Genomic DNA, 14,476 nt, shown 5'->3' on the forward strand with positions numbered 1-14,476 from the left:
AGCACCCCTGTGACCACCACCACTATGACTGCACTGGGTCAGACCTGAAGCCAGTACAGCACTGGGTCTTGCCCAAGGCCTGCTATAAACTCCATGGCTATTGCCTATGTTCACTCAAGGCCCTGGAACTCTACAATCAGCAGGTGGCAAAGCCAGCTAGGCCTGTGTCTTTCCCTTCAGGGCGGCAAGGTCCCCTAGGCCTCAGGTGGGTCCAGAGGTACCATCTGGGAGTCAGGGACTAGCATTAAAAAAGTTTAGAAGTCTACTTGGTGTTCTATTGTGTTGTTGCTGAGCTTGCACTCAAACCACATGAAGTAGTCCTTCCCACTCTTCCCTCTCCTTTCCAAAGGCAGAGGAGCCTCACCCCATAGTCACCACCACCCCAGGCCGTGAGGACTACCAGCCAGTGTTCCCTTAAGACCCAAGGTCTCTTAAGTCAGCTCGTGGTGAATGCTAACTGGCCTGGGACTCACCATTCAGGGCAATGGGCTCTCCTCTGGCCCAGGGCACATCCAGAAATGCTGTCCAAGAGTCAAGTCCTGGAATTGAGCACTCCAATAGCCCACTTGGTGCTCTACCCCACTGTGGCCATGCTGGTACCAGAAGCCAGCAAGTCTCAGAGGCTTGCCCAAGGCCCTCAACATAGTACCTGGGTATTACTCCTGGTTATTCAGGGCCCAAGGGCTCTTCAGTTAGCAGGTGATTGAGAATGCTTCCAGGACTGGGTCCTTTACTTCAAAGTAGCAGGTTCCCTTCTGACCCAGGGTGTGTCTAGAAATGTCATCTGGGAACTTGGCCTGGAACAGGGGCCTCGTGACTCTGACCAGTGCCCTATCCTGCTGTGGCTGAGCTGGTATCTAAGATGCAAGACAAAGTCCTCCCCACTCTTCCTTGTCCTCTCCTCAAGTGGAAGAAAGGGGTCTCTTTTAGACCCACAAGCTGTGCAGCGTAGGGTTAGGGGAAGGCTGATGCCAGAACCCTCTTGGCTACCCCAGCTGGTGTCTCAGTATGTTGCATGCTCCTCTGCCCCTGCCCCACGAGTCCACCGTCTCTGGACCTAGTTCAGCACTGGGACTCACCTAAGAGTTGCAGTCCTTATGTTGAAGACCTAGATTACCTCTCAAGTGTACTTGCAGACACAAACCCCAGTGTGTCTTCAAATATTGCTTCTCATCCATTCTACTTTCTCATCCCTTTTACTTTCTTCTTCTGGAATTTGTCTACATTATATGTATGTTTGGAACGTCTCCTTCCATCTCCATCTTCATTAGTTTCATCTCTACATCGTCAGGGATGTCATGAGAACTATTTTCCAGTTCACTGATTCTTTCTTGTCTAATCTGAGGTTAAACCCATACATTGTGATATAAGTATCTATGGTACAAAAGGGCTGCTTGACCTGAGAGTTCACTGTGATGAACGGCGAGACACCAAGGGCCATTTTCCTTCTCTCAGAGAGACTGCTCCAAAATCCAGCTTCCCCCAGGATCAATAACTTCCTTCTTTTAGCAAAGGGAGGTACAAGTTCCCCTGCACTCCAAGGTCCTGGGGGGCTGGGCAGCACGCGTTTTTTGAAAACTCCCAGAAGCCACTGTAACTCAAGTCATTTCCGTGTTTCCTCCACCTGACAAGCCATTTTCTCATGCTTCCACTATAAGAAGGTAGTCACGGGGTGGGGGCAACAGCGTCTTTCTCTGGAATGCAAACCCACTGTGTGTCTAGCAGTGGCATTGGCCTTCCTGCGCGCCTTGTAAATGTCCCCCCAACTGCACCTCTTCCTTGGGTCACACCATATGATGTAGTGTCCATTCCAAATCCAATTTCCTGCCAGTTCCAACCCAGATTTTGCAGCACTTGAAGTTCTGCTTGATCTTTTCCCAACTGACTTGGTTATTTTCAGAGTTTCTTGCTCTTTACATGTATTTCCAGTCCCTTCTATTCTACGTTACACACAACTACTTTGTATTCTGCTTCTGTGGATCTGATTCTGCACCCCGTGGTTTTTGCTGCCTCTGTGCAATGCATCTTGTTTCCTTGTGTGATCTACGCTTTTTGACAGTTAATGTGTGTTTCTTAGAACATTACCCCTGGGGATTATTTGAGGCTGAAAGTGGATTTGCATTTCCTTTTTCCAGGCACCCAGGAGAGCCAAAATCCCTGTGTTCTACTTTAAACTCTTAGCTCCAGGTTTTTCAGAACCAAAGGAAGTGTAATTTCAGGCTGGAACCTTCTTAGGTGTCAAATCAGAGTTGCACATCGTATTACTGGTGTGTTGCAAAGTACCACACACTCCATAGCCGGAACAACAATTTGTTGTCTCATAGTTCTGGAGGCCAGAAGTCCAAGATACAAGCGTCGGCCGGGTTGGTTCCTTCCGGAGGCTCTAGGGGAGGATCTGTTCCATGCCGCTCCCCTAGTGCCTGGTGGTTGCTGGCAATCTTTGATGTTCCTTAGCTTGTAGATATGTCACCCCAACCTCTGTCCCCATCTTCACATGGTGTTCTCTCTGTGTGCAGGTCTTTGTGTCCAACTTTCCCCTTTCTACAAGGACCCCGGTCATACTGGATTGGAGTCCACCCTAATGACCTCATCTTAAATCGATTACATCGGTAAAGACCCTAGTCCCAAAGAAGGTCACATTCACAGGTATTGAGAGTTAAGAGTTTCAAGATGGCGGGGGCACAATGCAACCTGTAACACGTACTCTCAGGTTAGTTCTGTTTCCACCGTCAAGGTACAAGAGAGAGAATTTCCTCTGCAATCCCTTGGTGGTGGTGGTGGCAGCAGTGTGTGTATGCGGGTGGGTATGTTACTACTCTTCCTGACATTGGGGGTGAGGTCTGTTGGGGTCCCGGCTTTAAAGAGGGGCTTGCCTTGGGCAGGCCCTGGGTTTTGGCTCGCTCGCACGCTCAGCCAGGTGATAAAAGATTGGCCCTTAAGCTCTTTCAGTTGAGCAGACACCCATGAGGAGGGAGCCAGCCCGCCTGTCTGGATTCCTGCCTTTATGTCGGCATCTGTTTTTGTTTCTTTATCACCAGCTCATTGATGGAATTACAAATATGTTCCCAGTGTTTTTGTTGTCTTATCAGAAGGGTTGATCAGGATATGTACCCTACTGCAGAAGACAGAGTAATGATCCCCCCTCCCCACCAAAGATATCCATGTTCCAGACTATGTCACAGTCTAGAACCTGTCAATATGTTACCTTTCATGGCAAAAGAGACTTTGCAGGTGTGACTCAAGGAGACTGTCCTGGATAATCTGGGTGGGTGAATCTAATCATCTAAGTCCTGAAAAGTGGAGACCCCTTCCCAGCTGTAACCAGATGTGACTTTGGCAGAGGGGTCTGAGAGATGCCACTATGCTGCCTTTGAAGATGGAGCAGGGGGCCATGATTCAACAGATGCAGCAGTTTCTAGAAGCTGCAAAAGGGAAGAAAATGGTTTCCCCCTGGAGCCTCCAGGAAGGAACATAACTCTGCAGACACCTCCATTTTAGTCCAGTGACACCTAGGCTGGGCTTCTATGACCTACAGAACCATACAGCGATAGCAAGATAAAGGCACTCACACACTGTTGGAAGCAGAAGGCAAGCCTCTGGAGACAGCATGCATTGCTCCGTGTGTGGAAATTGTATCATCATTTATTTTTGTATCTTCCTCACCCTTCCTTTCGCTTGTCTTCATCCAACTTTCATTCATTATCTTTCTTGATGTTTGTATTTGTGCTGTGAAGTCTACTTACGCCTCCATCAGTTGATTTTCCAGGTAAAAGTCAAGAAATATCATTGAAGCCCGACAAACCGAGGAAAAGTGCCCCTGTCCTCCCTCACCCGCTCCTATGTCCCTTCCCCACTGTTTTTATCTCTTTTTGTCTCGTTTTCCTCTAATTTAGTCTTGAGGCCTCTCTCTGGAGAGGTCATATCCATGTCATCCACCTTCCAGGAGAGGCTGGACCCAGAGGAGAGTGAGGCTGGGGTGTGTGGCTCAGGTGGACACAGAGGAGGCAGCGGCACAGGACACATGCAATCAAAGCAGCGCGCTCCTTGCAGATCCAAAGAGAAAGGGCTGTGCCTCTCGGGGCTGATAATGGGGGATGGTCCAGGACACCCACGCTCCCACCAGTGAGGAGGGGAAGCAGAGAGGGAGAGAGGGAGAGAGGGAGGGGGAGAGAGAGAGAGAGACCATCCCATGACCAAAGCCTTTATTGGGGTCCAGGGTGTTACAGCTTTCCCACAAGGGTTCTAATTGGTGGGATAGGACAGGCAGCCTCAAGGTCTGTGGTCGCCGACTGTGACAGGCCATCACTGTGGCCTATTTGCACAGCCACACAGGGGGTGCCTCGGTCCGGCAGATTGTTCTGGCTGTCCCACAGCGAGGTGGTCACCAGGAGGCGGTGGCACAAGACAGATGTCTGGATTGAGACACTGAGGAACTGGGGGAGTGCTGCAGGTGCAGAACTATCAACTGTGTCCAGGCACAGTGGCTCACGCCTGTAACACCAACATTTTGGGAGGCCGAGGCGGGTGGATCACTTGAGGTCAGGAGTTCGGGACTAGCCTGGCCAACATGGCCAAACCCCATTATCTACTAAAAATACAAAAATTAGCTGGGTGTGGTGGCGGACGTCTGTAATCCCAGCCACTTGGGAGGCTGAGGCAGGAGAATCACTTAACCCACGAGGCGGAGGTTGCATTAAGCCAAGATTGTGCCACTGCACTCCAGCCTGGGCAACAGAGTGAGACTCTGTCTCAAAAACAGAAACAAAAACAACAATAAAAAAACTGTCAACTGTGTCGAGGGTGACCGAGCTCTGCTTCTGGTGTGAGAGAGTTAAACTTATATTCAAAATGGACATCAAAGCAACATACAGGTATAAGAACTCACTGTACTTCTTTACATTAGTGATTGCTTTCTGCAGGGCTTATCCTAGTTGCCTAGCAGCACCACCTCTTCCACCGTGTTTAAGACCTGTTTCTGTGCTTTCTCCAATTTCTTTCTTTCAAGTCTGGTATTGAAGACATGGGATGCTCAAATACACAGAGGAGGCTGCACAGGCTCATTCAAGAACCCTTAGAGCATCCAGAAGTAATTCACATGCTGTGAACCGGCTTTTCTTTTCCTCCTTTTCTTTTGACTTTTTTCTCCTTTTCTATTTGAAGTGTTTTATTTTCACAAGAGTCTTGCAGGGTAGAAGTAATCTAAATACCTATGTGTCTGGAAAACATAATCTTTTTTTATAAAAATAAATGTTCTGTATACTTTATTAAAGGCTAATTTCCAAAATTTTAAAATCTTCAGGTTATACTTCTTAAGCTATTCCAAGCTGTCTGTTTTTGAGGTTTTGGAGTGCTACTATAAGTTTGGAAAACTACTATGATGGCTGGGGGTGGTGGCTCATGCCTGTAATCCCAACACTTTTGGAGGCCAAGGCGTGCAGATCACGAGGTTAGGAGTTCAAGACCAGCCTGGCCAAGATGGTGAAACCCCGTCTCTACTAAAAATAAAAAAATTAGCTAGGTGTGGTGGCGGGTGCCTGTAATCCCAGCTACTTGGGAGGCTGAGGGAGGAGAATCACTTGAACCAGGGAGGCGGAAGCTGCAGTGAACTGAGATCGCACCACTGCACTCCGGCCTGGGTGACACAGCGAGACTCCATCTCAAAGAAAAAAAAGGAAACTATTATGACATATACTTTTCTAATCATTGTACATTTCCCAGACTAGATAAAAATGTCTGACAAAGTCCTCACTTTTAAGGAAATGCAAAAAACTTAGAAATCTCTTTTGTTTGATTAAAAAAAAAAAAAAAAAAAAAAAAGGACTTGTTTCCAGAGATTCCGATTCCACACTCTGCCCTAGTCCTTGGGCAGCTTCCCAGTCATCCAGCCGGAGTTTGCCCCTGGTCATTGTTCTAACAAGTTCTCCCCTGATCAACAGCCCGAGCCTTTTTTTTTGAGATGGAGTCTCACTCTGTCACCGAGGCTGGAGTACAGTGGCGTACTCTCAGTTCACTACAACCTCTGCCTCCTGGGTTCAAGCGTTTCTCCTGCCTCAGCCTTGGAGTAGCTGGGATTACAGGTGCCCACCACCACACCTAATTTTTGTATTTTTAATAGAGAAGGGGTTTCGCCATGTTGGTCAGGCTGGTCTCGAACTCCTGACCTCAAGTGCTGGGATTACAGGCGTGAGCCAACCCGCCAGGCAGCCCCTGAGTCTTTACATGCGGCAATGCCTTACTTGCTGCCTGACAAGTAACCAACTATTTGAGCATCAAATCCTTGGGTGTCTCTTGCCATGAAGACCTTGTGCGAATCGTTCATTGCCTTTTAGCGTTGAGTGTTAACTGGGGTAATGTCGAGTGTTACTGGGGTAATGTCTAAAGCAAACCTGATTGGTTTTTTGTGTTTTTTTTCTCTTAGGAGACTTGTCCTTTCTGCTTGGATGCCCAGCAGATTACTTTTTATCTTTGAACTCCAAGGTTAACCATTCTTGGTTCATTTGGCGTGGGGTATGGTGTGCCTTTTTATTCTGTTTCTGTCAACTTTAAAAAATGTTTTAAGCCGGGCGCGGTGGCTCAAGCCTGTAATCCCAGCACTTTGGGAGGCCGAGACGGGTGGATCACGAGGTCAGGAGATCGAGACCATCCTGGCTAACACTGTGAAACCCCGTCTCCACTAAAAAATACAAAAAACTTTGGCGGGCGCCTGTAGTCCCAGCTACTCGGGAGGCTGAATGGCGGGAACCCGGGAGGCGGAGCTTGCAGTGAGCCGAGATCTGGTCACTGCGCTCCAGCCTGGGCGACAGAGCAAGACTCCGTCTCAAAAAAAAAAATAAATAAATAAAAAATAAATAAATAAAAAATGTTTTAAAACATTTATCCTGCTCCATACTTTTGGCTTTGTTCTGCAAACACTCCCAGCTATCCACGTGTGTCAGTCGCCTCTGCACGACGGGGGTTCTCTGAGAGTTTACCTTTATGCAGGGGGTCCGGTGCTGGCGTCTGGCCTCGGGGGATCTGCAGCTGTGGCTCCCAATGCCAGGAGAGTGTTGGAAGCGGTTCCAGGCCCAGAGGGGCCAAGACCCTGGAGACTGCCCTGGGGTTAGCTCCCAGTATCTCCTCGGGCTTCGAGTTCTTTCTCTCTTGGAATAGGCCCTTCTTTCCAGCTCAGATACGCCTTATGCATGTTTTTTTTTCAAGGATTTCTGTGTTGGCAGTGGAGGGAGAGAGGCCTCCATGTCAGCTCAGCCTGATACGTCACTAGAAACTGGCTGAGACCTTGTTGGTCTTGTTCAATGTTGAATCTCAGGTAAGGAATCAATAAAAATTGACTGGATAAATGAGAGAATTTAGCACAAAATTCATTTTTTTGCAACACTTAATAGATAAAAGAAAACACTTAGGCTGGGTGTGATGGCTCACACCCATAATCTTGGCTTTTTGGGAGGCCGAGGTGAGAAAATCATTTGAGGCCAGGAGTTCAAGACCAGGCTGGGCAAAGCAGCAAGACCCCATCTCTACAAAAAATAAAAATTAGCTGGGCAGGGTGGCACGTGCCTGCAGTCTCAACTACTTGGGAGGCTGAGGCGGGAGGATTGCTTGAGTCCAGGACTGTGAGGCTGCAGTGAGCTAGGACTGGGCCACTGCACTCCAGCCTGGGTGACAGAGCGAGACTCCGTCTCCAAAAAAAAAAAAAAAAAAAAAAAGAAAAAGAAAGAAAAGAAAACAGCCAAAGTGGGTCAAGTAGGAATTGTATGAGTCCTGTAGAAAACTGCAACACATTCAGGGAAAGAGGGGGAGAGGGACAAGCACTGGGAGAGAGAAAAGGAGCAGAAAAAAAAAAACCAATCCAGAGCTTCCTCAATTCTGCCCCCACCCCTCCCCACTCCCCACATATCAGCTTCCCAGGGCCATGGCTTTTCCATTTGGTTTCCTCCCGGGCATCAAAAACGCACAGAGTGGGCCCTCGCTAGGACTGTGGAGTGAGTGGAAGTGAATCTTACTGCAAAGCCGTCATGGAGAACCTGCTGCAAACGTGACTCTGAGAAGGACTCTGAAGAGGTGAGGTGACACGAGGTCCTGAAGGTGGCCCCTAATCCAAGAGGACGGGGTCCCCAAGGAGAAGAGGGAGAGACCTCTGGGATGAGCGTGCAGAGGCCTCAGGAGGAACCAATGACCTCCCGCACCACATCTCCAACTTCCAGCCTCAGAACCGTGAGAGAGGAGATTTCAGTTGAGGCGGCCGGGTCTGGGGCCTGAGCCACACTGCTCACGGCAGCCTGAGCCAACCAGGACAGAGCGAGGGGAGGGACAGAACAAGGGGAGGAACAGAGCGAGGGGAGGGACAGAACAAGGGGAGGAACAGAGCGAGGGGAGGGACAGAACAAGGGGAGGAACAGAGCGAGGGGAGGGACAGAACAAGGGGAGGAATGGAGCGAGGGGAGGGGTGGAGCGAGGGGAGGGACGGAGGGAAGGCAGAGATGGAGGGAGGGCAGGGACGGAGGGAGGGGAGGGATGTGCTTGCCCAGAGCCCCCACGCCTGGTAGAAGAAAACACTCAGTAAACGGGAGCTATTTTATTTTCTCTCAGAATGCAAGGCCCCATCACTTCTCCCTCTCAGCCTTCTGATCACCAGCCTGGGACGCCCACTCCACGGTCAGCTGTCCAGGGGCCGCCCTGCACCCACACCTGCCTGCCACCCCCAGGGGGCCAGAAGCAGCAGGGAGGGCTGCGTGAGGAGGGTGGGGCCGGCTCAGGCAAGGGGTCCCTCCTGGGGACTCGGCTGTCATACCAGTGAATGGGGGCAAGGCCAGGACAGATGGGCATGGTCCAGCCTGCACGTCTGGGACAAGAAGGCTCAGCCCAAGGGAGAGGTTCCCGGTGTTGGAAGCTCCTGGAGAAGGGGGCATTTTCACCCCGCCCATCGGGTCTGCCTCCCAGCAGCCTCAGTGGGGGCGAAGGCTGGCCAGGGTCCAGTCTGCAGGAAGGATGGGAGACCCAGGGACCGGCCTGAGAAGCAGAAAGTCATTGCTTAGGAGCTGGGTGCTGCCCAAACAGAAACGTGCACTCTGGCATCAGACCGAGCTGCGCAGGGGTCACGTGTGGCCTTGGACGAGTCACTTCATGTATCGCAGCCTCAGTTTCCACCTCTAGAAAATGGGCTGTTTCCTGACCAGGCACTGGCCAGAGCTGTAAGGGGATTTCTGTTCTCTCTCATGGTCCTGTGGCAGGAGCTCCAGCAGCCACTGTGGACCATGAGGCGGCCACAAGGAGGGAAGGGCATGCTGAGGACGAGGGATCAGGGAGGAGGAGCCTCTGAGGATGGGGAATCAGGGAGGAGGAGCCTCTGAGGATGGGGGATCAGAAAGGAGGAGCCTCTGAGGACAGAGAATCAGGGAGGAGCCGCCTCTGAGCACGGGGGATCGGGGAGGAGGAGCCTCTGAGGATGGCGGATCAGGGAGGAGGAGCCTCTGAGGACGGGAGATAGAGAAGGAGGAGCCTCTGAGCACGGGGGATCGGGGAGGAGGAGCCTCTGAGGATGGGGGATCAGGAAAGAGGAGTCTCTGAGGACGGGGGATCAGGGAGGAGGAGCCTCTGAGGATGGGGGATCAGGGAGGAGGAGCCTCTGAGGACGGGGGATCAGGGAGGAGGAGCCTCTGAGCACGGGGGATCGGGGAGGAGGAGCCTCTGAGGATGGGGGATCAGGGAGGAGGAGCCTCTGAGGATGGGGGATCAGGGAGGAGGAGCCTCTGAGGATGGGGGATCAGGGAGGAGGAGCCTCTGAGGATGGGGGATCGGGAAGGAGGAGCCTCTGAGGATGGGGGATCGGGAAGGAGGAGCCTCTGAGGACGGGAGATAGAGAAGGAGGAGCCTCTGAGGATGGGGGATCAGGGAGGAGGAGCCTCTGAGGACGAGGGATCGGGAAGGAGGAGCCTCTGAGGACGAGGGATCGGGAAAGAGGAGTCTCTGAGGATGGGGGATCAGGGAGGAGGAGCCTCTGAGGACGGGGGATCAGGGAGGAGGAGCCTCTGAGGACGGGGGATCAGGAAGGAGCCTCTGAGGACGGGGAATCAGGAAAGAGGAGCCTCTGAGGACGGGGATCAGGGAGGAGGAGCCTCTGAGGACGAGGGATCGGGAAAGAGGAGCCTCTGAGGACGGGGAATCAGGGAGGAGGAGCCTCTGAGGATGGGGGATCAGGGAGGAGGAGCCTCTGAGGACGGGGAATCAGGGAGGAGGAGCCTCTGAGGATGGGGGATCAGGGAGGAGGAGCCTCTGAGGATGGGGGATCAGGGAGGAGGAGCCTCTGAGGATGAGGGATCAGGGAGGAGGAGCCTCTGAGGATGGGGGATCAGGGAGGAGGAGCCTCTGAGGATGGGGGATCAGGGAGGAGGAGCCTCTGAGGATGGGGGATCAGGAAGGAGGAGCCTCTGAGGACGGGAGATAGAGAAGGAGGAGCCTCTGAGGATGGGGGATCAGGGAGGAGGAGCCTCTGAGGACGAGGGATCGGGAAGGAGGAGCCTCTGAGGACGAGGGATCGGGAAGGAGGAGCCTCTGAGGACGAGGGATCGGGAAGGAGGAGCCTCTGAGGATGAGGGATCGGGAAAGAGGAGCCTCTGAGGATGGGGGATCAGGAAGGAGCCTCTGAGGACGGGGAATCAGGAAGGAGGAGCCTCTGAGGATGAGGGATCAGGGAGGAGCCTCTGAGGACGAGGAATCAGGAAGGAGGATCCCCCTGAGGCCGGGGGATCAGGGAGGGGGGAGCCAGGGTTCCTGCTGGCTCAGGGACCAGGGCAAGGCAAAGGAGCCTAGTGCTGCTGCCTCTGGACGGTCCTCCATGAGGGGAAGGAGAAATAAATCTCTCCTTTTCTATTTTGGTTTTCTCTATCATACACCACAGAACCCACCAAAATGGAGTTTTTTTGTTTTTTGTTTTTTTTTTACATTCAGGGTCTTGCTCTGTTGCCCAGGCTGGAGTGCAGTGGTGCAATCACAGCTCACTGCAGCTTCCACCTCCTGGGCTCAAGTGGTTCTCCCACCTCACCCTCCCGAGAATCTGGGACCAGAGATGTGCACCACCATGCCCAACTATTAAAAAAAAAAAGTGTCGTAGAGACAGTGTCTCGCTATGTTGCCCTGGCTGGTCTCAACTCCCTGGGCTCAAGCCATCTTCCCACCTCAGCTTCCCACCTCAGCCTCCCACCTAAGCCTACCAAGGTGCTAGAATGACAGATGTGTGCCACTGCACTGAGGCTATTTTTATCTTCAATATACGTGTAAAGAAACATGGGCTCAGGAGGTACCCAAGTGATGGGGCAGGAATTACAGTCCCGTTTGTATGCCCGATGCCACCTGGAGGATTCCAGGGCACCGCGTGGGAAACCCGTGGTGCTGTGCCAGCCGGGAGGTGGCCATGGCACCATTACCTCCTTCTCTCTCAGACCCTGCTGAGGTTGGGCCATGCTGAGATCCAAGCAACCCAGTCAGACAGACCCTGCTGGACTTAGGTGGAGGAATCCAGCCATTCCCTCCTCCCCTGGCATGAAAGGGCTGACCACTCCTGCAGAAAAGAACTCAGGTTTATTTGCAAGTAAAAACCATGGTCCGAAAAAAACCCATTGGCAAATGTACAGTTTTTGTCCATTTGGGGTTACCGCCAGCTCGGGGGGAGGGGGGCCCAGATCCCTGACCCACATGCATCGGGCTCCCACATGTTCACAGCTAATCTCAGGCCCCTGCAGTTTAGCCCCCCACAGAGGACACCCCATCTCCTGCTGAACACCAACAGACATCCCGGCTGCACCCAGCCCTCCAACCCTCCTGCCTTAGTGCAGTGCCAAAACCAAACCAAACCAAATACAAATCTCAAAACAAACACACACAAAACAAACAAATTCACAAAAAGTCAGGGCTCTAAATTATTTTTTCCCAGTGTCCTTTGTGATCATGATGACTTATTCATCAACAAACTAAAATATACATCATTTTCTTGCTATTATAAAATCTCTTATTATTCACAGATATATAACGGGAGATTTGGATGAAATAATTACAAACTTTTTTCCCCTTAAAAAACAAACAAGCCAAAAAAACACAACACAACAAAAACCCCAAAACCAAAAGACAAGACCTTTCTGACGACAGTAAACACAGGGGCTGCCGGCTTCCTCCCCTCCATCCTCGGCGCCTGCTGGGCCGTGGGGCGCCAAGTGCTGGGTGTACCCCGACACGCAGGCCCCAGGGTGCTCTCTCCCAGGCTGACTCTTCGCTTCCCCTGCCCTGCCTCCACCTCCCCTCATTTCCCAAGCCTTTGTGGAGGGCCACTCTCTCCTCCTGCCGCTCCCCATCCCCGTGACTCCTCCCACCTCTTCCCTACGCCCCAGAGGCATACGGCTCAGAGGCCACAAGGCCAAACTCAGAAGGAGCCCCCAGGTCCCCAGCGCCACCCACAGCAGAGATCAGCCTCCCCCACACCCAACCTGGGCCGGGCACCTCCCACAGGCTGTGCAGCTGGCCAGAGGGATAAGCGGCTATAGGAAGCCCAGGTCTCAACAGAGGCTTTGGCAAGGAGCTGGGAGGGAGACACGGCTGCCAGGTCCCATGCAACATCAGGGTAGAGAAACCAGGGTCTGGCTAACCCAGCCGGAGGTCAAAGGCCGGGAGTCGTGGCTGGGGGAGGTAATGGGGTAGAGCCACCCCCAAGAGCACTTACTTTGAGTTGCCCAAGGCCCAGTTTGAAGGCTGCAGGGACCCTTGGAAGGAAACCCTGCCAGGGGCTGGAACCAACCTCTCGTGCCAAGGCTGGGCAGACCCCTCAGGGACCACCCTGCAGGAGAGCAGAGGGGCCTCCTGGAGAAGGACCTGGCAGGGATCTAGAGAGGGGAAATCCCTGTTTTCTTCCCTGCCCCTTTCAGGGTTTTTACAAAAGATCTGCTGACCTGGCAGCAGGGCCATGGCCAGGCAGACACCATCCCAGGACTCCAGAAAGGGCCCCTCAGAGAGAGGGCAGGAAACAGTACCACTGACCAGGGAGCAGGGTTGGAATTTCACCATCCCAAAGGCCCCTCCCAAGAGAGGGGCCTGCCCTGTGGGGTCTGGGTGTGCCCCTGGCATGGAGGGGAGTGGGGGAGTCAGGGAAGTCTGGGGAGCCAGAGTGACTGCAGAGGGCCACTGCAGTGCTCTCTCCTCCTGCGCCCTAGCACAGTGGGGCAAGTGAGCCCACAGTGAACAGCCTGGCTCTGGTCCCATCTGCCTCCCGAGGCCTGACACCTCCCCCTGGGAGCAGCAGGAAAAGACAGGCAAGGCTGAGTCCAGGGGCTAAGCAGAGGGGCTGGGGGCAGGTCCCTTCTGCTGTCCCTAGCCCTTCCTGGGACAGCATCTGTTGTTCAAACCTAGGCTCCTGACCGCCATCTCAGTTGGACGGGGACAGGCAATGGGCTTCCGGCCTCGGCTGCTACCCAGAGCCTGGCTTGCAGTGCTGCTGGTGCCCCCTCCTCTGTGCTCTGGGTGGGGCGAGCCCAGGTTTCCTCTATGTACAATAGCATACCCAGTGATGGGTCGCCGAGGGCAGGCTGACAGTGACACGGTTCGAGTTTAGGATTCTCAACACCCTCCCCATCCCTGTGGGTGGTGGAAGACTGGGAGGTTGGTATTTCCCCTCTGAGTCACAGAGGAGCTAGAGACAGACTTCAGGGCTGGAGTGACTCTCCCAAGAAAATCTGTGCGTCTTCTCCACGTTCCTGCCGTCACTGGATGCCCTCCTCTTCTACGTACGTTGAAGGAAACCAGCCAATCTGAAAAAGATGGCAGGATCATGTCTGTGTGTGTGTGTGTGTGTGTGTGTAAGCAGGTGTGTGCATGTCTGTGTTGGGGTAGGGGCAAGTAGAGACTCAAGAAGATGGGGGGTCCTTTGGAAGTCCAGAGTTCTCAGCAAGGCCTGCAATTCAGAAGGACCTGGTGGAACCATTGCCCAGGAATAAAAGTAACCCAGAAAAGCACCACCCTTGGCCAATTTAAGATGTTCTGTCCACCCTCCACCTGCCAGTCAGAAAAAAAATAAATTCTCCAGAGGAAAAGAACATCACCCAGAACAGCGACAGTTTTTTTCTTAATACACAAGCTTGGCATTCAGTCAGGACCAAATGACAAAAACCAACAGAAAAAGCAGGCAGTAGAAATCAACCCACAGGTATTGAGGTCATCTGTCAGGGGAGATAAATAACTCTAATTTGTACATTTAAGAAAATGGATGAAAAGGCAGACAATTGTACCAGAGAACCTAAATCAGAAATCAAATAGAAGTCCTAGAACTGAAAAATATAATGAATGAAATGAAGAATCCAATAGAGGGATTTAGACAAAGCAGAAGAGAAGATGCATAAACTGTAAGATAGGTCACTAGAAAGTGACTAGATAGAAAACCAGAGAGAAAAAAGGACAAAAAAACATAAAATTGTGGGAATAATATGAGGCCATGGTAAAA

General features: G+C 52.3%; 1 protein-coding gene across 4 annotated transcripts in view; it reads right to left on the reverse strand.

The window, feature by feature from the left end:
* Positions 1-11,555: 11,555 nt before the first annotated feature.
* VAV2 (vav guanine nucleotide exchange factor 2) overlaps positions 11,556-14,476 on the reverse strand; it is a 232,748-nt gene continuing 229,827 nt past the window's right edge. For all 4 annotated transcript variants that reach the window (XM_050759858.1, XM_050759861.1, XM_050759859.1 and 1 more), the window contains one exon: positions 11,556-13,787. In XM_050759858.1, the coding sequence (XP_050615815.1) occupies positions 13,740-13,787 (48 nt within the window). In that variant the 3' untranslated portion in view covers positions 11,556-13,739. The remainder of the gene's footprint in view (positions 13,788-14,476) is intronic.

Source organism: Macaca thibetana, chromosome 15 (assembly GCF_024542745.1).
Source record: "Macaca thibetana thibetana isolate TM-01 chromosome 15, ASM2454274v1, whole genome shotgun sequence".
In the NCBI taxonomy this organism is placed as follows: Eukaryota; Metazoa; Chordata; class Mammalia; order Primates; family Cercopithecidae; genus Macaca; species Macaca thibetana.